General features: G+C 26.0%; 1 protein-coding gene across 1 annotated transcript; it reads left to right on the plus strand.

Moving 5' to 3' along the window:
* Positions 1–448: 448 nt before the first annotated feature.
* On the plus strand, positions 449–24,307 carry LOC111629283 (adhesion G-protein coupled receptor D1-like; the record flags this gene model as incomplete). Its single annotated transcript, XM_023373164.1, has 23 exons — positions 449–854; positions 920–1,219; positions 4,037–4,206; positions 4,278–4,488; positions 4,564–4,628; positions 4,695–4,791; positions 4,858–5,012; positions 11,038–11,106; positions 11,193–11,310; positions 11,602–11,760; positions 11,830–11,902; positions 12,204–12,327; positions 12,423–12,476; positions 12,777–12,826; positions 12,899–13,037; positions 13,111–13,217; positions 13,290–13,392; positions 13,457–13,604; positions 21,197–21,260; positions 21,331–21,397; positions 21,473–21,555; positions 21,647–21,785; positions 24,109–24,307. Coding segments are annotated over 23 exons (3,066 nt in total), but the record flags the coding sequence as incomplete, so codon positions are not given.
* Between the last annotated feature and the right edge of the window lie 621 nt (positions 24,308–24,928).

Below are 24,928 nucleotides of genomic sequence, written 5' to 3' on the forward strand. Positions count from 1 at the left end.
GGTACTTTATTCTGATCATTATTCTAATCATAGTTTATGTTTTAATTTTCAAATAGTGCTGAGTTGTCTGTTTGTGATAATTTCTGCTACCTAATAATTAATTTACTCATTTAGTTCGATCGCTATGTACCAGATGGCGTTGTTCCAAATAAAAACTCGATAGCACTTTATGATTTCCAGTAGCGTTTAGCCTATTTTTATATTTCAGGTGCTGTCAATGGGTTCTGCTTACTAATATAAGAAGAGGATATGGATAAGTATATTAAGAATAATTAATGGCTAAGTATTAGAGTAATGGATATTTTGCACAGTGTGTGTGGTGCGTGTGTGTGTGTTTCCTCCCCTAATTCTACCCCTTTACGTAATAGCGGGATAACTTGGTAAGTACACCCTTTCGATTTAATGCGAAATAACGATTTTTTTCAGTCATTTATTTTAATGCCTATTTTTTATAGAGGAAGAACCAACAGAAGAACCAACTACTACAGATGCTCCTAGCACCACTGAAGAGTTGGTTACCACTACAACAACAACAACAACGTTAAAACCTACGACAACAACTTTGCAGCCAACTACAACAACTACCACTTTACAACCCACAACAACAACAACTACAGCTGAACCGAGTACTACTACTACAACAACCACTCTTCAACCTACAACGACCACAACCACTCTTCAACCGACAACAACTACTACTACATCACGACCTACTACAACTACTACAACTCAGTCGAGTACAACAACCACGACTCTTCAACCAACAACGACCACTACAACATTGCAACCTACCACGACAACAACAACTAAGCCCACAACAACTACCACATTAGCGCCTACGGAACCTCCTGCAGGTAAGATTTATTTCATAATTAAGATTTAATTGAGGAACTTTCGACATAAATCTTATTCACTTCAGATACAAAGTACAAAAGTACTACAAATGTCCACTTTTCGGATTTGATAAAAAATAGCAAACTCGTTAATGCAAACAGACCTCCTGGAAGTATAAACGGTCCTGTTGGATTTGGATGGGGTGCCAACTTTACAAAAAACTTAGAAAATGAAGAAATTTGCCTGAAAATTGATAGTTTTCAACACGAAGATGAGAAATGTTGGCTCAATCCTTTACATTGTGTAAATGGTATAAGCATTTCTATATGGGCGAAAATATCATATATAAGAACAGATGATGTACCTCGATTCATACTAAGTACAGGTGAGTTTTGTATTAAAAAAAGTTTCAAACATGAAGTAAATCACATAAAATCACTGTAAAACTTTTGGAAATCATTAGAAAGATAAATGATGTATCACAAGAACATAAAAATCAGACATTTTACAGTATTTTGGACTATTAAATCGATTATTTGAAGGCACATATAAGTATCTTAAACAATAAACCGTTGTTAGATACAAACTTTTATAATATAGGATATGCGGAAGAGTGAGTTGATTGCATTTTTAATGCGATAATTTCTCGAATACTATTTTTGAAATTCCGTGTTGTAAAGGATCATAGATTCACGCGATACGTAATGTGCGTGATCATCTTCAATCAATTTAAAATTTACATAGAACTTTCATAACTCAAATATTCAGTTCTGTGTACATTTTTATAAATTTCTTTATAGAATAAACAAGCGAATACCCTTAAAATAAGGTTACTTCCTGGTAGAATCGTTATACTTTGCATTTACTTCCTGAAACAAAACTTTTCAGATAAATTTTCATTATCTGATAGAATACAATTTAAATAATATTAACAAAAGTTATTAAATGAACAGCAAGAAAACAATTTAATAGTTGCATGTTAGTGAATTGTTTTCACCGCATTTTATTATATGTAAATGTTACAGATTAATTTATTTTTAAAGCTCTTAAAGATTTGTTACATAATAAATTTAATTTTGAAGAAAAATTAAAGACTTTTACAAGTTTTTATGATACAAATCAAGTTATCCCAGTTATACAGAATGATACTTTATAATCTGGTTAATGATAATAGTTGATTTGTTTTAAATTAAAACTTTAAATAAATATATAAAATTACTTTTAAATTTTATACATATTTTTATGTTTTATATTACTGAAATATAAAATAAAATATAAAAAAATTATCTAAAAAAAATACAATTAAAAATTAAAATAAGTTAACTTGGCATTCTTTAATTTTTAATTATAATCCAAGATAATTATATAATCCAAGATAATTATATAATCCAAGATAACCTGATTATATATAATGAAAATATATTAATTATAATCTGAAAATATATTTTAAAAATAATGATAAAATTAATGTATTAAAATTGATGAGATTTTCATAGGTCAATGACCTATTGGAGAGATGTTTACACGATTTATCATTCTATTAAAATTGAATAATGCAGCATTATTAAAATTATTGATTTTATACAGTTTTATATTTATTATTTATATCGTAACAACACTTTTTTAAAAAGGATCTTAAAAATTAATTATTCGTATTAGGCATTTATGTATATATATATATTTAATTCATAATATAAATAATTGATGCGTATAGAAATTCGTGAGAAAGATCGTGGTATTTTTGGCATTAGTTTTACTATAAAACTTTAATGATTCAAAAAGATATTTTTTCTCCAGAGAGATAGGTCATGAGAGGAAACTATTTGTCTGTTTTTTAAATTTTTAATTGGAAAATTGTATAGGTCTATTTAATATATATTTCTTTTCAGATTTGGAATGTGTCTGTACTTAACTATATTTAAATTCTTAATTAATTATTTTTATAATAGAAGAGATATATTTTGATATTTTACGTTAATCAAATTCTTTATTATTTGATACCAAATTGTATGAAATCATCTCGAAAGTCCTATTGATATGCGAACAAGACATTTGAATTTAGGCCATCTTGATGATAATACTAAATTAATGTTGTTTTTATTCAAACAGATTTTATTTATTATTGCTTTAATTTTGATAGAAAATAATGAATGATTAAATAAATTTTATCTATAAATACATAAAATATTTAAAGTTTTAAGTAGTTTTCATTAATTATATAATATAAAAAATAAGTAACGTTGATCTCAAACCTAGTACATGAGTAAAGTAGATCCTGGTTGAGAATAAACACTATAAATTCATTAAATAGAATTTCATAATACAGTAAAACCTGTGTAAACTGGAACATTATCCTTCCGAAGTTTTTCCGTTTAGTCAAATTTCCGTTTTAGACAAGTTTTACTGTACATGTTTAAAACAAAAACCAGAATGTCGTGATTAAAGAAGAAATTTTGAATTATGAAATAGATAATTCTTAATGTAGACACGTTAAACAACAGCAGCAGCAGCCTGATAATCCAAACTTTCAGTAATGATGAATCGGCAGATTATAAATTTATTTAACTAAAATGAATTTATTCAAACAAAAAGTCTGATCTATGTATTATCTTATGAATATTTGTATTGTATTGGTATTAAACATTATAACATAAAAGAATTTTATATCATAAAAGAAATGAATTCTTGAATATAATCTAAATTCTAATGATAGTACTTTAGTTAATATTTTTTTTAAAAAAATTCCATATTCTTAAAATGTTAACGTTTATTTAAGTCTGTTAACACAAAGATTATACCATTGTCATATAAATAATAGAATAATTTAATATATTTACATAGCTCAAGCCTACAACCACGAAATGAAAAAAAGATAAATTTCTTCAAACTGCAAGATGATTGCACGTTGAGAAATTCTGCATCAGAATTATTTACATTTATGATTTCGTTCACGTATTTTAAGATAAGATAAAGAATGCAGCTATTAATATTCTAGACAAATTTAAATGAACTCTTCTATAAAATCTTGCACGTATTTTTTCTTCTTCGGTTGATTCCTTTTTATTACAATCGTTATATTTTTGTTTATTACTATTCATCATGTACTGTACGTTACAGTCAGAAGAAAAGAATTTTATACTGGTGAATTTTGTTGAATTTCAATTTCACAAACAATAAAAATGATTTAATGATACTTTTATAGGAGGATACGATGATGGAAGTCCCGGATTATCTATATATTACAAGGGAATTTATCTGTATGGTGTCGTATGTACAGGAAATGATACATGGGTTGCTTTTGGTGCCGGTTTAACTCGTAATTACACTTGGAATAATATTGGAATAATTTGGAGTAAAAGTAAAGGATTAGGTGTATGTATAATAAGCTAATAGTAAATGTTATTGTTATTTCAGTATGAAAAAAAATTAATATTTTTTTTCAGTTATATGTTAATAGTAAGAGAGTCGCGTATGTTGTTTATCCTGAAAAATCGACAGCTAAAGAAAGCATCACTCCGCCATTACTAACAATCGGATGTAGGAGAAATGATTCTTCAACTTTTATTGGATATTCATATGGGGAATACGACGAATTAGCAATATGGAAAAAAGCTCTGGACGACAAATCGACCGATTATTTCTTAGGAGGGACATGTAAATTAAAAATTTAATTTGGATATTTTAATTTTTGGATTAAATATTATTTAAATTTTCAAATATTTTTAATAGCTTGTGATCCCGACCTGCATCCTTTATCTTGCGAAACAAATACTGATTTATTACTGAGCAAATTCGTAAGTTTTTGTTATATAAATTATCATAATTAATACTGTAAATAACATTTAAAATTTATATTATAGAACGAAGTCAATTTGAACGATCCTGTAGCGTTAGGAAAGTCATTAAAGCATCTGAATAAAGTGTCAGCAATCTTAAAACAACCTTCTTCTTCTTCGGGTAAAATAATGTTGAAACAACTTAAATTTGTAAAATATATATTTAATTAAATAAACATCATTACAGGCAACCTTACAGATTCTGAAAAATCTGAAAAAGATGAGAAAGATGGGAAAAAATCGAAGACACTACAGAATTTAGTAAAACTTTTAAAGAAAATTTTAAAAAGTACAGGAGATTCTACTGAAAAGAAGTTTTCTCAAACTAGATCACTTATTCAGGTTTATAAATTTATTATTTTATAACTTTAATTGTAATTTTTAATAATATTTTTCCTTTATATAACAAGAAACGTTATGTAAAAATAGGAAAAAATAATAAATTATTAGTTGAACCCATAAATCAGAAATCTTTATAATTTTATGCTTTTTACTGAATTTAAACGAATTAAGAAATTTAATAAGNAACACTGCTCTATAGTGTTTAAACGAATCCAAAATAACAAAACTTAACACGTAAATGACCAAAAGCACAAGATAAACGTTTATATATATTCCAGGTAGATTCATCACAGTAACATTTTACTGAATTTAAACGAATTAAGAAATTTAATAAGCTTTAAGATATTTATAAATGTTTAAATATAATTTTAAATTATTTTATGTCTCATTATATAATAAATCTGTAGTACTAAATTTATTAAAATTTCGTTGTTTTATAAGTAAACGGTAGATTTATCTTGCCAATTTTAATTAGTAAGTTGGATAAAGAGGACGAAGAGCTCCCTCTTTTATTAGATATTTCTGTCCTGGAGTGTTGCAGTAATGAGGCAATCGCAAACAATTGAAAATATAAGAATTCTTTTCAAAAAATTTAAAATTACTTCAACAACGTTTCTATATACAATCCAACTTCAAAGTTGTAATTTCTACAATAATAGCACTTAAAAAAAATCGTATAGAAATGACGGAAGCCATTCATCTTAAGCAGAAGCTCAAAAAATTGAACTTCAAAGTCAGTATAAAGAGTATAAAAAGAATTAAATATGTACTAGCCGAAAAATGCGGTGAGAAAAAATAGCTCGGTGTTCAGAAATATTAATGGCCGAATTTGTTTTTGAGTTAAGTATTGATTCAAATGTAGTTTAAAAATTTCTTAACTTTCCCATAACTTTTGTTGATGTCTACAATCAAAGCAAACGAGAGAATCAAATGCCACTTTCTGCCACTTCATAGAAAAATGCAATAAAACAAATTTAGAGTAATTGTATCATTTTTATCAATTAATTGAATTTTTTAAAACTATTTTTCACTTTTTACTAACTACTATAATTTACTTAACGTAAGATTATCGACTAAAGTTTCTAGTCTTTCTTGATCATATACAATCGAACTTTTAAGTTGATCGTCCATTAATTACATATACAATTTTTGGCCACTTTTGACCTCCTGCCTGTTGTGTACAATGATGTACTTTTTGGCAAACCGCCTCCCCTTTAATTATGAGTGCAATAATTCACGGATTCCCATGACATTGAAGAAATAATAGAAAATATTTCAATTGATAGTTTATTCACATGACTAAGAAGGCTTATAAAAATAAATTCGCATGCCACTGATACCACTAAAAATGTTCACGTCGACTCCCTCCCTCTCTAATGTATACAATATTGTACATTTTGGAACCCCTCCTTTAAACTGTATACGTAATTAATGGACGTCGACTAACCGCCATCTCTAAACAATGGTCATTTTTATGCTCACATCAGTGTCCTTGTTCTGAGGTTTAAAAGTATTGAATAAAAAATTAGAAAAACAAAATAAATTATAAAAATTTTATCCAAATGAAAACAACATATACAGCAGAAATATCAATAGAATTTTGAAATCTGTAAGTGATTTCCTGTATAATTTTCTATAATTTCTTTTATGATTCTTAAAATATAATTTTATTAATATTCAAATGAATATATATAACATACATACATTAAAAAATATATAATGTGTTGTATAGGAAGCATTCTTCCTTATAAATAACGAAATTTTATAAATTTAGCACTAGGAATGTATTAAATTTATATTTCATTTTAAAAATATTAATATGCAGTTTAATTAAATCAAATAAATTATTTAATATGAAATTTCCTAAAATATTTAGCTTATATTTGATTCATAACTTTAATATTGATACTTATGGCTTAAATTTCTTTAATATAATGTGATTTAGGCCTATGATATACACTTGATTTAAAACACAGTATTTAAAACATTAAATATAATTAAATTTTTACTATTTATTTTTAATGTTTTAAGTGTTTAATATAAAATTAAATATACTTAATTTGATTTAATATCAAAATATATGAAAATATTTAAATATAAACTCTAAATAAACCTATTAAAATAATTAAAACTTATACTTGCTTAGTACAGATTTTAATTATTTTTCTTTTTTTAATGAAGTGAAATTAGTAAATTCAATGTAAAGATATGAAATATTTCAAGTGTTTTAATTATAAGCATTTGTTACTAGGAAAATACTGTAATAATAAATAATTAATTATCCGGAATCATTTAATTAACATTATAAGTGTCTTCAGGAAATCTAAACACGGTATATAAACATGTAATCAGTTTTTTGGTATAAATTTATTAATTTAAATTTTAGTCTTTAAAATTTATGAAATGTTATTAAAGAATCGATTTTATAAAATATTTTAATGAATTATGCTGACAGCTTTATCATTAAAATAAGTGCAAATGCAAATATTCAAATAAAACTGTAGAAAAATAAATAAATAAAACAGAATTTCAGATACTTAGAGTAAACAACGTAAAATTCTTCATTGGAAAATCGAAAATTGGCATTTATCTATAGTCAAAGAATAAATTCTATTATCTCAACACAGTTAAATTTTAAAAAATTATTTTAAAATACTATAAATAAATAAATAAATATATATATAGAAGTATTTTAAACAGAACGAAATTTCAATAATTTATATAAATATAAAAAATTTCATAATTCAAATAAAAGATTTATTTTGAATAATTGAATTTAAACCCATTAATCATAATTAAATACGATATATTTTAGACACGTACTTAAGAAATAATTAATGTATTCGTGATCATTTGAAAAAAGATCGATCTTATCTTCAAGAAACATTGAGTATTTTTAGACTATTCATTATCAAGCGATTTTATTGTTTGATATATCGTACATTTTAATCTAAAAATCACTTATTTCTTATATTTTCAATGATTTTTTTTGGGCTTAAAATACATTTTCATAGATTTTAATTACTGTCAATTTCTTCAGAGACATGATTTCTCATTTCTCTTATATCAGAAATTCTATGTATTATTCAGTAAAATATTAAGAAAAATGTGTATATAGCATTTTAAAAGTAAAATACAAACTTAAATGATGAGCCTATCGGTCTTCATAACGTTACAACTATGTGTTTTGTTTGTTCTACGTTATTATTTTTAAGTTATACATTTCTTTATAACTTCATCTTTCTATAGAAATCCAAAATTTATCTGTTGTGAATTAAGCATAATCGTTTTGCTGATTTATTTTTTCGACATCGATTTGAATTCTTTTTTTGTTTGTTTGTATGTATTAAAAAATGATAATTTGGTAAAAGCTGCGCGCCCCTCTTGCAATAGCCTCACGCCCCACAGATTGGAAAACACTGCTCTATAGTGTTTAAACGAATCCAAAATAACAAAACTTAACACGTAAATGACCAAAAGCACAAGATAAACGTTTATATATATTCCAGGTAGATTCATCACAGTAATACAGTATACTTGTTTTTATAACAAGAAAATACAATAATTTTGAGGTGCGCATACAAATCCGCTGATACATTTCTGTACTCGAACTACATGTAAGTTTCGTGTTTTTATTCAAACCTTGGATTCCAATCTACAGTTCAATGCTCCTTGGTGTCTACGATTACCACACTAGGACTTTACAAATCATCTTCGATCAGGAGAAAAACGTTTCTTCTTTCTCAAACTCGATGACACAGTTCTACAAAATGAGAATTGCATCGTCGAAAGAGCATTTTTTGGAGAATGATCATTCTCTAAAAATGCTCTCTTTCGACGTTTCAAAACCAAAATGTTTGTTTCATTGCACTTCTGATTCGAATCAAGTCTCACGCCCGCAACTTTTTACATTCCGAACGCTTTTAAATTTAAATCTCGAATGAACTAAACAAACAATCTACAGCATCACTCCTCGATCTTAACATCATCTCTCTGTTCTTCGTAATTCGAAGTAATAGTTCTCGTCAAATATGTCTTAGACAATACTGTATTTTAATATAAAATATTCTTGTATAATTAAAATAATATTTATACATATATTTGTAGAAAATTTATTATGGCTAATATTGAAGATTGTCCATAAATTGCATAATGCTATTTTTATACTTTTTAACCCCTTCCCCTGTAAAACTGTAATGCTATCAAACATATCTATCTCCAAAACTACGTAACGCATGTTTCATAACTGTACTAAAGAATAATAAGTAACATTGAGTATTGAACTTACATGTATTTTATAACGTACAAAGCAGTGACATAAACTATACGGCTATAGAACAAACACTTCAGAAAAGAAAAAGGAATCATTTTGTATCCCAAAGATTGAAACCCTAGTGTTACGTAACGTTTTTTTTATAAATACTCTCACCTCCTTGTAACGCATCGTTACGATTACCCACATATCCAACCACCCTCATTTGCACTATATAATTTATGAACAGCTCGTTTTGTACTGTTTTAGCTTTATATTTTATTGATTTCTTTGTAATTTTGAATGTAACTTTGTCTTTCTACCGTCTTAATAAATTAAATATTGGTTAAAATAGCTTTTACGGTTACGATTGTGAGGATCTTTATGCAAATTAATACAGTAATTAAATTAATGAAAATAATCTCCGAAAATATGAATAATTGTACGATACGATAACGATGAAGTTTATAATAAATTAATTCAATAATTTAGTAATAAATATAATTAAATATTTATTATGTTTAATTATTAAGTTTAATCTATTACCTAAGCAATTAATGAAAATTGCACCTATTTTTGTATACGATTTATTCTAATTTAATGGTTTTAGTAATTTTAGTATATCATAGATAAAATCAACATACTACATCTACAATTTTATTCTATATTTTTTCTAATATATGAGAAATGTGTAATATTTGTATTTCGCTCATTTAAAGTAACAAACGATTGAAATTTATCTATTTTAAATGTTAAAGTATAATTATCGATCTGTATAAATCTTAATTTTGTTTAAGATTAAGGAGAAAAATTTCACATTGCAGTTCTGTTTGAATGTATATTTTATCATGAAATATAAAATACCAGATAATCATAATTAGTTTTCATATTCAATGCTATCTAGAGAGATATTTTCAAATGCAACTAAATCTAACTGTAAAATGACAGTTGTATTCTATGGCACAATGTGGAAGGTACTAAAAAAACACTGTGGCACTCTGTGGAAGAAAGTAGAATACAAAGTTTTTCACTATCTTCTACAGTGTGCCTTAGAATACAACTGTCATTTTAGAATACATAGTACCCTAGAATACAGTGTGCCATAGAATACAGCTATCATTTTAAAATAGTGTGCCATATAAGATCCGTATAATATATGCGACATCAATTGTTAAGATAAAAATTGCCAACACGATAACTCACTAATTTTGAATCTTCTAATCATTTTGTTTCTAATCAAATATTAGACAAATATAAGTAAACTGTTCATCTTTTTGTTTTTGAAGATTTTATGACATTTAACAACTCGGTGAATCATTTCAAATGCAGTATATAAATTCTGAATTTTCGTGTCTAATATATATAAATACATAATTTTGTTTAGTTTTGTGATTTAAAACTTTTGATAATTTTTTAAATTAACATAAAATTTAAATATTTAAAAAATATTTTTAATTTTTTACATCCATTGCTCGTTTAAGGTTCTGAATATTGTTATCGTGACGAGCACTTTTTAATAATTTAATTTATTTAAAAGAAGCATAATTAATTAATATAAAAAAGTGAAAAATTCATATAAATTTACAGAAATTAAATAAAAAGTAAAAATATAATCATAAATTTTAGCTATTCATGTTTTTTAAATCCATGGTTTTGATATTATTTTATATTGTAACTTACGTGCCAATTATTCTGTTAAAACTTCTTTCTGCACTTTTCTTTTAACGTTTTATTCAATAATGCTGTTAAATTATTCAAGAAATTATTTTCTAGGAAGTGGAAAATTTGCTGAGTAATTTGTTTTCGCCATCTGAAATCGATTCGTGGAAGGATTTTCAAAAGGTCGGATCCTGTAATTACGATAATAATTATTATCATTATTTAAATATAATTAATTAAAATTATTCTATGTTTTTTTCTAACTTTAGAACGACGAAGAAGCGACTAAATTAGTAAACGATTATCATAATTGGTTAATGAAGAAATTATCTCAAGTGAATGAAGATAATACACCAGTCGACGAGGATTATGCATCCGACAACATAGGTTTTAATTAAAGAATTTATGTTTTAAAAGTTATTTAACGGCTTCTACGACCGTAAATTGATAGTAGACCTATACACATTTAAAATTAGTTTCATAATTAAACAGGAACAGAATTTTAATTGCGTGCAAATATCTTTTTGCTGCATGGTTTCTTAATTTGCATATAGATGGGTTAGAGTTTCTTATTCAGTAACACGATAATACTTTTTAAAATTCCCCATAAATTTTCTTCTTGTCACAGTTTTAAACTGTTTTAAATGTAACATTAAAATTTACATTATATTCTTCTAGTTACGAGCGTTAAAAAGATGAAGTTATTCGAATTAATGGAAGGAAATGGAAGATATATTTATTATCCTAATTACTTTAATCAATCGGATGTTGAGATTCTATGGAATGACACAACTGATTATATACGAATTCCAACAGCAATTTTTGGTTCCAAAAATGGTTAGTACGCTTTATTTTATAACATTGTTATATTTATATATGATAACTTTGAAATGTTTCCTTTCTCAGACAGTAGTATCAATATTTTGTCCACTATTTATGATACCTTTCACAAGATCGCTCCTCTCCAAAACTCTGTGACGTGAGCAAGTATTTTGTATATTTCTCCCTTATTTTTTACAATAAAAAATTTGTTAGAATCATAAAAGTAATTGTTTATATATATTTGAATTAAACCGAATATTTCAGAATTTTTTAGTAGCTTAAGAGTATAATTAAATCTTTATTTTCTAGACAACAAGACCAGTAAATTTTCCTAAAAAGAATTAAAAAAAATTATCCATAAAAATTTATATTATCTTTATAAATTTCTTTAAACTGTTTTTTTCCTTTTAATTTCATAAATTAATTGCAAATTGACTTATAACTTCTATAAATTTTAGGGGTCGAGAGACAGATTTAGTATATTTGGATAGCAGAGTCATTAATTATTATGTTAATCCTTATGATAAATCTTTTCTACTGAAAGATCCGATAGTTGTCTATTTAGAACACGAACAAAACAGGGTTAGTAATTTAATTATTATTATTATTATTATTTTGGAATAAATATAAAATAAACAAATTAATTAATTAGTTATAATTTATAAACGTTTAAACAGATTTTATCTCGACAATTATTAAGTGAAAATACTCAAATTATTCCTAAAAGTAAGGTAAGAAATATTTGTTAAATTCAAGTTTAAATTATAATTAATTATGAAAAACAATTCGTTTAATATATCTAAATGAAAAATTAATTTATAAACATTTTAAGAGTCTCTTCTTTTTAGTACAATGGTACCTTTACTTCGAACGCTTCAGAGTTCGAACGTCCTCTGGAAGTTTGAGGCACCACTGTATTTGCAATCGTTTTATTAAAAATGCTGAATTCTTTTATTTTAGTAGCTTATAGATATAAAAATAAAGTTATTTTTTGATTCTATAGAAATATATTTTATAATTTATATTGGCAGATCCATAAACGATTTTGTGTCAGATGGGATCCTCTAATGAAATTTAAACGGTAAATATAAAACACCAATTACTTATTTGTTATATATGATACATTATATCAATAATTGGATTTGTCATTCAGTTCATCATTGCGTGGTGGTTGGAGCACAGAAGAATGTGAGGAATTATTCACACGCGATGATTCCACGAAATGTCACTGCAAAGAATTAGGAATGTTCGCTATATTAACGGTTTTAGAAAAGCCATTTTTATATTTACTGGTAATTTTGACTATGCTAATTAAATTAAATTTAAGTATAATTAATTAATTAACATATATAATTTGTTAAACAGGAAGATTCCAGGCCAGAAAGTCAATGGCTGAGAATCGTTAAATGGATTGGTTATGAAGTTTCGGCTGTTCTTTTAATCATATATATATTTCTAATTATTATCAGAAAGTAAGAAATATATTTATTTTAAATGTATTAAAAATGAATAATAATAAATATCTGATTATGAATATTTTATAGATCACTTCATGATCAATTCCATCTGATTCGCCTTAATACTTCGATTTCCGCTTTGGCTGCTTTAATTTCCTTTTTTTGTATAGATTTTAAATGGCAGGATAGAGTAAGTATTAATTTTTAAGTTTAAAATCCTTTGAAATTTCTCTAATTTTGTTTAATTATTCTAGGCATCCTGTCGTGTACTGTCAGGTTTTGCTCATTTCTTTTATATGGCCCTAGCAACGTGGTTAGTGGTAGAAGCCCATGCCTTGTTTGCAGCTATTATCATGGGTGCAGTCGGAGGAAGAATCATTTGCTACCTTTTGATTGGATGGGGTATGTAAAATATATTATCAAATAATTAATATGTGACCAAAAGGTTCTTAGAATTATAAATTATTTATTTTATATAAGTATACAAAATTGAACTGGCACACACAAGAACATATTCTTGTGAGTGCCAGCTTGTTTTGGGCTTGCATTGTAAATTAAATGTAAAGGTTTAGATACAGATACAAATATACTGATATAAGATGTCATTGAATAAATACTGTATGAAACAGAATTATATTATTTTCTTATATTATTATGTAATTGAACAGCAAATTTATACGATTTAAAATTAGGTTTAAGAATATGAATCTTACTAAAGAGTATTAAAAATGAAAAATAATATACAGTAATTGCCATTGACAATATTGGATTTATATTATATTTTTTAGTAATTAATATAATTAATTTTATATAACTGTCATTTGAATATTTTTATATTGTAACAAAGAGTTAGTTTTGTTACGCTGTCACTTATAAGATCTAGTAGGTGCTAATTGAATGTGCATATAAATGTATACCTTTCACTCTTGCAAATTCATATTAACTCATCTGATGTTATGTGTGCTCATGTGTTCAAGTGTCTGTTTTGTATACAGACTTCTGAATCAATCTATATGGCTTGCTAACTCTTTACTGTACTGTGTCTGTGTTAATGTTTACGGTACTTTGTAATTTAACAATTAATTTAGCAGATTATTTTTAAAATTCGAAAATATATAATAATATCGAATTTATATTTTGACATACATTTTAACACGCATAAAAATATATTGAATATATTTTTATGCACGTTACATATTGAATTAATACAGTCAAACCTCCAATAACGGCCACCTCAAAACAGTGTCCATTTTTTCTTTGAAAAGAGAACAAAATAACATCCAAACAACGGATATTTTTTTATGTTTCTTCAGTGAACGTCGTTTATAGATTTACATATGAGTGATATACATTACTAATTGTCAATACAATGTAACGATATCACTAACTACATGCAACAAATGTTGATTTATGGCTAGTAAACATTAAAATATGTTAATTTTTTAAATGCATTTAATTGATTTTAAAATTCAACTATATATATATCATCATTCAAAGTCAAGTCACAACAATATAGACGTCATGTACAACGACTGACATCTATACAGGAATATATATATACTAATGTAGTTGTAAAATTGTAGTATTGAATGACTGAAATAATAGCAAATACTACTTCAGTTTTTCTCTGCAAACTGGAGTTATATGAATTGACTGAAATGCGAATTTTATGTTAACTTTAGGAAGATTTTATCTAACTAAATAACATTATTTTGATTTTAAAAAATAAAAACTGACATTTCTATCATTTGTCAGTGTATTGAAAAATGCGCTTTCACAAAATAATATGTAAAGTCAATAGATTTATTTATTTATTTCTTCTTGAATTCTCCTCTTCTTTTTTACATTTATAAATTTGGAAGAGCATTAACGAACGATGCTCCATAATCCCTCAATGTTGGGCATTTTTTTTCCTGTATTATAAATTAACTGTGACAAGAGGCGTAGACTTCCATAAAATTAGTGCTGTCATTCACATAGAAATCCTGTACTTAGATATTATTAATAGAGAATTTTAACATCTTTCAATAAATAAAATAACGAATAATAAGAATAAGAAATTCACAAACTTTTTTAGTAAATTATTTTACTTCCAATACTGCAATGACTCAATAAAATGCAGTAATTATGCAAAATAATAACACAAAATTTATTAACGTTTAATGGAAAAATATGGGAAGACAGCCTTTCTTACAAAATAAATATCAAAGTTAGCTCATTCAATATATTTGAATGAATACATAAATTTTCTGCATTAAATGAAGTCATCTACATTTTAAAAACTGACATATTTAAATTAATATTTTGAATAGAATTTTAGCGTGATGATTCTTGGCTGTGCGAATATCTATAAAGTTTTCTCTTCGAGATAATTTTATATTAATATATTAAATATATAATAAAACTAACCTATATAAACATTTAAGTAGATATTAACATATCGCCAGGTGAAAACCAGAAACTTTTATCTACATTTTTATCATTTTTTTTTATTATTATTATTTTAATCTGTTATTTGGATCTTTCTGTTAACAGTGTTTTGTCATTTTACGAACAGCAGGAGTCTAAAAGAAAGATTTTGGCATGAAATGTTTGTTCTAGGTTCCTTGTTTTGTTTATATTATTCAAATTCTTCTGCTGTAAAATTGCCTTTAAGTTAGATAGAACCCTCTGGAGCTTACTTTACTACATTATACGACTTCGATTAAGATTCCTTTTTTTAAGGTTTACTATTTTCTTCTTTGATTTTAAAATAAATGAAAGATTAACATTTTACATAAATTATTGTTAACTTTTCTTAAAAATTAATGATATTTTGTCCATTAATATTTTTTTTCTTTTTGCAAAAAAGCACAAAAAGATATATTTTTAATTACAAAGAAAAATTCTGTAATTAAAAATTCAAGTAAAATATTTAGGAAATACTTTGTAAAATTGTAAAATATGTAATAACAATAATTTTTACTCTAAATAAATAATTTAATATTTATAATTTGATCAGTTAATAGTAAAGAAATTACAGTAAATTTAGTATTAATTTCTGGAAACTAAAATGATTAAACATTAGTTCTCCTGGAATCAACTCTTAGTCATTTTAGGCATTATAGTATTAATAAAAAAAATTATACCAGTCATAAAATGGGTCTCCTGTATATATTTTACTAATATTCGTATAATATGTACAGAAGAAAATGCGATAGATGATATTTTTATTGATTTACGAACTCAATTAACCTAGTTAAATCCATCAAATCAGGAACATCTTAACTCTATTAATAAATATAAGATATTTTAATATATTTCTGGCAAAAATTTTATTATTTTCTTTCTGATTTTATCCGTTTTTTTGTATGTAACACCACTTAATGAATTGAACTCTTCGAAACATCTAAGCTTTATGCCATCTATAGAAATCGTAATTATAAATATCTGCCAATTATCACTTGATATGAATATTAAGTTCGTAAATTTTACCTATTGGTGCAATTTATAGCTTTAATATTCATGCCACAGATCATTAAAAAATTACTATAGAATAATAATACCATTGTTTAAAGAATTAAAATCATTAAGAATTAAAATTAAGAATTATTAAGAATCATTAAAAAAATTAAGAATTAAAATCTTAAAGAATTAAAATCATCTAATATGAATTCGGGTGAAAATTGAATTTACATTTAGCATAATTCTCGAGAATTAATACATTTAATCTAAAGAAAACAAGGATTAAAACTAATTTAAAAAATCGTAATTTGATATTTTTTAGTAATTAATATAATTAATTTTATATAACTGTCATTTGAATATTTTTATATTGTAACAAAGAGTTAGTTTTGTTACGCTGTCACTTATAAGATCTAGTAGGTGCTAATTGAATGTGCATATAAATGTATACCTTTCACTCTTGCAAATTCATATTAACTCATCTGATGTTATGTGTACACATGTGTTCAAGTGTCTGTTTTGTATAGAGACTTTTGAATCAATCTATATGGCTTGTTAACTCTTTACTGTACTGTATCTGTGTTAATGTTTACGGTACTTTGTAATTTAGCAATTAATTTAACCGATTATTTTTAAAATTCGAAAATATATAATAATATCGAATTTATATATTGACATACATTTTAACACGCATAAAAATATATTGAATATATTTTTATGCACGTTACATATTGAATTAATACAGTCAAACCTCCAATAACGGCCACCTCAAAACAGTGTCCATTTTTTCTTTGAAAAGAGAACAAAATAACATCCAAACAACGGATATTTTTTTATGTTTCTTCAGTGAACGTCGTTTATAGATTTACATATGAGTGATATACATTACTAATTGTCAATACAATGTAACGATATCACTAACTACATGCAACAAATGTTGATTTATGGCTAGTAAACATTAAAATATGTTAATTTTTTAAATGCATTTAATTGATTTTAAAATTCAACTATATATATATCATCATTCAAAGTCAAGTCACAACAATATAGACGTCATGTACAACGACTGACATCTATACAGGAATATATATATACTAATGTAGTTGTAAAATTGTAGTATTGAATGACTGAAATAATAGCAAATACTACTTCAGTTTTTCTCTGCAAACTGGAGTTATATGAATTGACTGAAATGCGAATTTTATGTTAACTTTAGGAAGATTTTATCTAACTAAATAACATTATTTTGATTTTAAAAAATAAAAACTGACATTTCTATCATTTGTCAGTGTATTGAAAAATGCGCTTTCACAAAATAATATGTAAAGTCAATAGATTTATTTATTTATTTCTTCTTGAATTCTCCTCTTCTTTTTTACATTTATAAATTTGGAAGAGCATTAACGAACGATGCTCCATAATCCCTCAATGTTGGGCATTTTTTTTCCTGTATTATAAATTAACTGTGACAAGAGGCGTAGACTTCCATAAAATTAGTGCTGTCATTCACATAGAAATCCTGTACTTAGATATTATTAATAGAGAATTTTAACATCTTTCAATAAATAAAATAACGAATAATAAGAATAAGAAATTCACAAACTTTTTTAGTAAATTATTTTACTTCCAATACTGCAATGACTCAATAAAATGCAGTAATTATGCAAAATAATAACACAAAATTTATTAACGTTTAATGGAAAAATATGGGAAGACAGCCTTTCTTACAAAATAAATATCAAAGTTAGCTCATTCAATATATTTGAATGAATACATGAATTTTCTGCATTAAATGAAGTCATCTACATTTTAAAAACTGACATATTTAAATTAATATTTTGAATAGAATTTTAGCGTGATGATTCTTGGCTGTGCGAATATCTATAAAGTTTTCTCTTCGAGATAATTTTATATTAATATATTAAATATATAATAAAACTAACCTATATAAACATTTAAGTAGATATTAACATATCGCCAGGTGAAAACCAGAAACTTTTATCTACATTTTTATCATTTTTTTTTATTATTATTATTTTAATCTGTTATTTGGATCTTTCTGTTAACAGTGTTTTGTCATTTTACGAACAGCAGGAGTCTAAAAGAAAGATTTTGGCATGAAATGTTTGTTCTAGGTTCCTTGTTTTGTTTATATTATTCAAATTCTTCTGCTGTAAAATTGCCTTTAAGTTAGATAGAACCCTCTGGAGCTTACTTTACTACATTATACGACTTCGATTAAGATTCCTTTTTTTAAGGTTTACTATTTTCTTCTTTGATTTTAAAATAAATGAAAGATTAACATTTTACATAAATTATTGTTAACTTTTCTTAAAAATTAATGATATTTTGTCCATTAATATTTTTTTTCTTTGCAAAAAAGCACAAAAAAATATATTTTTAATTACAAAGAAAAATTCTTTAATTAAAAATTCAAGTAAAATATTTAAGAAATACTTTGTAAAATTGTAAAATATGTAATAACAATAATTTTTATGCTAAATAAATAATTTAATATTTATAATTTTATCAGTTAATAGTAAAGAAATTACAGTAAATTTAGTATTAATTTCTGGAAACTAAAATGACTAAACATTAGTTCTCCTGGAATCAACTCTTAGTCATTTTAGGCATTATAGTATTAATAAAAAAAATTATACCAGTCATAAAATGGGTCTCCTGTATATATTTTACTAATATTCGTATAATATGTACAGAAGAAAATGCGATAGATGATATTTTTATTGATTTACGAACTCAATTAACCTAGTTAAATCCATCAAATCAGGAACATCTTAACTCTATTAATAAATATAAGATATTTTAATATATTTCTGGCAAAAATTTTATTATTTTCTTTCTGATTTTATCCATTTTTTTGTATGTAACACCACTTAATGAATTGAACTCTTCGAAACATCTAAGCTTTATGCCATCTATAGAAATCGTAATTATAAATATCTGCCAATTATCACTTGATATGAATATTAAGTTCGTAAATTTTACCTATTGGTGCAATTTATAGCTTTAATATTCATGCCACAGATCATTAAAAAATTACTATAGAATAATAATACCATTGTTATGCTTAAGGAATTAAAATCATCTAATATGAATTCGGGTGAAAATTGAATTTACATTTAGCATAATTCTCGAGAATTAATACATTTAATCTAAAGAAAACAAGGATTAAAACTAATTTAAAAAATCGTAATTTGGATTAAAAAATTAATTAAATATAGGAATTATAAGCACCAAATCTTCCTTTTAAACGCATTTTGAGTTTATTTTAATAGAAAGTCTTTTATGAAAATATAATAAGTTTCGGATACAGAATCAGCTTTATGCAAGTAATTTTTCAATCTAAGCTCGCCTAAAAAATATTAATCGACAATTGCAGCAATATAAATTTCATTAATTACTTAGAACAGGCATTGAATGGGTTGAATGCTAATTCTGTAATTCTGTATTCAACTTGGGATATGTTTCACACGTTTTGATAATAGAGAATTAAGTTATGTGCTAATTAAAACTGAAATAACTGATAATTTGTTTTTAAAACGTAGCTTTGAATTTTAAATAAAATAAGCTTTAATAATATATATTTTTTAAATTAAAAATAATAATAATGACAGCATTTTCCTGTTGGAAAAAAATGCATTAATGCATTAAATTATTTCTATTTTGTAAATTAGAATTTATAATAGATTTATTTTGTTTACTCAGGGGGCTTAAAAATCCCCTTACCGTTTGAAAATTTAATAAACTTTTTGTTTGTTAATTATTTCTATATACAGGAAATCCTCGTTAGTTTGAAATTCAAGGGACGAAATAATCGCGAGTTCGAATTATCCGAGATTTAATATAGATAAATGCCACGTAACTGATGTAATTTATTAAGCAAATAGAATACTGCTACGTATACAGAACGCTATTTTCGTTAATTAATAATAATAATATAAATGTGAAGATAAACAGCACGTGTCCGGTGTTTCCTCACACCGAGAACCTCACAGGTTGAGATAGATTTTATAAAAAGTAAAGCAGAATGACTTGTTATCATTCGTTACACAATGCTTGCTTATTATCATTTATAATGGAAATTTTAAAATGGAATTTGTAAAATAAATCGAAAATTAAACAGAAATTTTATTATTTTATAAGTTTTTTCAAAATTTATATAAGGAAAACGAATAATTTTTTCAAGTTAGGTTTATTTTTACTTTTGATTTTATTATATATTCAAAAGATATTATTTTATTTTATTTTTTCTTTCAATCTGAATAGGAATGATAAAAATTTATTTTTGGTTTTGTCTAAAATATATTTCTACAGCGAACAGAGTCATAAATTAAATTATTCTGACTTTTATAGTCAAGTTCAGAGAAAATATTTTATATATTGCTTCTAATTAAGAAAATACAGAAATAATTAAGATTAATATCAACATTTAAAAAGCAAATAAAATTATATATATCATTAATAATTTATAATTTATATAAAAATGATCAAATGTAGTATACAAGTCAAAATTAATATAAACTTTACAGGTATACCAGCCATATTATTAGGTACTTTTATAGGAATGTATTCAAATTATGGAGAAGATTATAGGTAAGGATAATTTAAAAATAGATTTCCTTTATTATAAATACTATTATTATTATATGATTTATATTATTAGGTGCTTAGCTGGGCCTACAACAGAAATGAGATGGAGTTTCGTAGGACCAATACTTGGTATAGCTGGTGTATGTATTTCTACAAACAATTAATATAAACTTAAGCAATGTGTTGTGTATATTTTCTTGTTTAATTAATTACAGCTTGCTCTATTGTGGTCTATGATTACTATTTGTAATTTAAATACACCTGCGATAACAGTGGGTGCAGCGGTAGAAGAACTTGGGTAAAAGAGTTTTAAATAATAATCCACAAAATTTAAATTTCAATTTTTAATAGAAAACTTAAACGATCTTTGTTTTGTTTTATGATTTCAGAGCTGCAACTAGGGGATTATTTTCTGTTTCTTTTGTATTTGAAGTAACATGGGTATTTGGAAAACTTGCATTTGTTGATATCAATGTACACAATACTCATAGTTTTGATTATCTCTTTCAAATTTTAAACTCCTTTCTGGTAAGTAGTATTATATACTTAAATATTATACTATAGGGGAGACCGGGGCAAGATCGGCATGTTAAGCTTTACTTAAATTTTGTGTAATAAATACTGCTGTAAACTGAAAAAAAAGCTTTGCATATTGTCTATTGGAATGTTACCTTACTATAGAACTGGTTAAAATCAGTTTGGAAATAAAAATAATTAAAATAATTACAACTTTACAAGAAGAGAGAAATTGACGAAGTTGCCCCGGGTATAGGGGCAAGATCGGCAACTTCTCTCTTTTTGTAAAGTTGTAATTATTTTAATTATTTTTATTAAAGTTGCCCCTGGTATAGGGGCAACAGTAATGGGGCAAGATAGGCACGTATATAAAATTATGTTATTAACAATGTATAAGTTGGAATTCACTATTAAAACAAAGAAATACAAATCCAACACCCATTTAATATTATTACAACGAAATGCAAGTTCAAAGACATATATACATGAATAACAAATGCAAACATGTTTTCATTTATCATCTGTTTGATTTTTATCCTTTGCTTCTAATGTGGCTTTATGTTGCCGATCTTACCCCGCTAGTCATGATTTCGAAACATTAAGTACAACCCTGAGAACAGAATGCCAAGCCACGATCTGGCCACGTGAATAAGTTGAAGTTACATCCTTCTAACAGGAAAAGTAACTTTCGTTATCATGGAATTATAACAAAACCTGCCAATTCAATATAAATGGAAAAAAAATATTATATGGAATTCAACGAAAATGAAAATTTGCTTGATAATTCAACTACGCTTGTTGGAGAACAATAAAAACACTACACTCAACAAGCCACCAATAAAACTCAACTGCCTAACCTATAACCAAAGTATCCTTTTAATTTGTTTTTAAAAAAAAGCGCTTGACAAACTTGCCCCGCATGCCGAAGTTGCCCCGGTCTCCCCTATATATATATATTATATATATGTATTTATTTTCATATAACGTTTAAGATAAATAAAAAATCTCTTGGAATGAAAGTGCTCATATCAGTAATTATTGATTCTAAGAAATGTTATCTACAGATATCTATTAAAGATTTGACTGGACACAATACAAAGTAATCACTTAAAACGAATAATTTTAGACCTGATAGAAATTATTTTTAAAAAATCTAGAACATATCTACTTTTTTAAATCTAAATTCCTAATTCATTGACTTGATTTTATGAATATTTCATTTTTTAAATTAAGCTTAAAATACTTTAAAAATATTTATAATAATATTATTTTGTGTGCTATTAATATAATAACATTACATTACAAATTAAATTTTGTATGTCTTAATGAATTTTTTAAGTAACGTAACTAGAACCGATAATATGGGAGCCCAAATTAGAACGTGCAAACCTACATTCATTCTTATATCCAGGCCGGATTTAGGGGTGCGGTACGCATCTACACCCCTTTCTGGAGTTTTTTTCGAGTAAAGCCGAGTACTTCAAGTAGTAGAGGCTTATTGTTTCCCTTCTGCACGCCCCTCTAAAGATTTCTGGATCCATTATTGTTTGTAAAAGGGTCTAAATCCCTTAGACTCTCCCCTGACTATCCTACTGGCTTTGCATTTATTAAATGTATTAAAAATTTATAAATACTACAAACTAAAAAATTATATCTAAGTAAATATATATATATATCATATTTATATTTCTTGTAAAATGTAAGTTTACTTTTCATTCTTTTTGTGGTTTTCCAAAATTACTTTTTTCTATATAAATTATTTTATTTTATAAGTTAAAATATCTACACATGACTTTCATATGTCTGTGTTTATATATATAAGCATGAATTTAGTATTTGAAAACTGCGTTTATCTATTTAAAAAATATTTTTGACAAATATAAGTGTTTTTAAATCGATAAACAACTGCTGTACATTAGTTTCTCAAAGTACTTCAAGGACATTTTATGAGTCTTATGTCTAGTTTTTTTAAACCTTTGGACTATTTACGCAATTTTTGCTTACTTTTTGGCTTAAAATATAAATTTATGAAATCTTAAATTGTATAAACAGTTTGGAAATAAATTAATTTATTCAGTAATTCTTTTGCCTTTAGACTAAAATAGAACTTATTATGTTAAATCTCTACGAACAGAATTTTTTTATCTGAATTTTCGAATACACAGAAGTAGAAATTTGATTGTTTTTTTTTAACTGAAGTGAATGTAATTATCAATAGATGCGATCTAATTAATTTAAAATCAATATATAAATCTTTAAAAACTTTTATTATTAACTTTCATTGTATAAATTTATTAATAGTTATAATAATAATAACAAATGCTTTAATTTCTAGGGCGTGTTCATTGTATTTCTAATGGGTTTTGGATCTAGACATTTTCGTTATGGAGCTATAACTAGTGTTTCGCCTGAAATGCCAACTCCTATTCGGGTAATCCATCTTCTTTATTCTTTCAACATCGTCCATTTGTCAAAACACAGTCGTAATATGACTCATTGACGTCAGATTCGTTCTGTGACGTTAAGATTTGACCACACCCATCTTTGACGTTAATAAGCATTAATTTAAAAAAAATAATAATTTCCTCACTCGAAATCGGTTTCCACGCGAAAAAATCGATTACAATAATCAAAATGGCGGCCGCGGGAGTAATAATATAAAAGCGCCGGCCGGCCGACGTTTAGCTGGGAAAGACGAATTTTAAATATAAATCAAGCCGATGGCAGGTATTGGCTGCGGTCCGGGCGATTAAATCCAATTAATTAATCGCGGGCGACGGAGAAAGAAGGGCAATTAAAATCCGAATAATCGATTATCGTAATCGATTGGCGGCGACGTAAATTCGAATTACGTCTCCGGGCACGTGACGCGTCCTGTCCAATCGCCGGCCGCCCGGGCCCGGTTTGAATTTTCTGGAGGGCGAGGGAGGTTTCCGGCCACGCTGGCCTCCCCCCTGCGTTATTTCGAGTGAGAAACCGGCGAGTAAACGGGGTCGAGGGGAGAAGAATTGCCGAACGAGTCGTTATTCGGCTAGTAACGTATCCCAACTTAGATCCCGCGCGATCGTCATCGGATGATTTCGGGGGGGGGGGTTTGAGTGGTGAGGGGACGATAAATGAAGAGATAAAAAAGGTGTTTGTTTGCACGGTGGCTA

Source organism: Centruroides sculpturatus, unplaced genomic scaffold (genome assembly GCF_000671375.1).
Source record: "Centruroides sculpturatus isolate CEXI.00-Female unplaced genomic scaffold, Cexi_2.0 scaffold516, whole genome shotgun sequence".
Lineage (NCBI taxonomy): Eukaryota > Metazoa > Arthropoda > Arachnida > Scorpiones > Buthidae > Centruroides > Centruroides sculpturatus.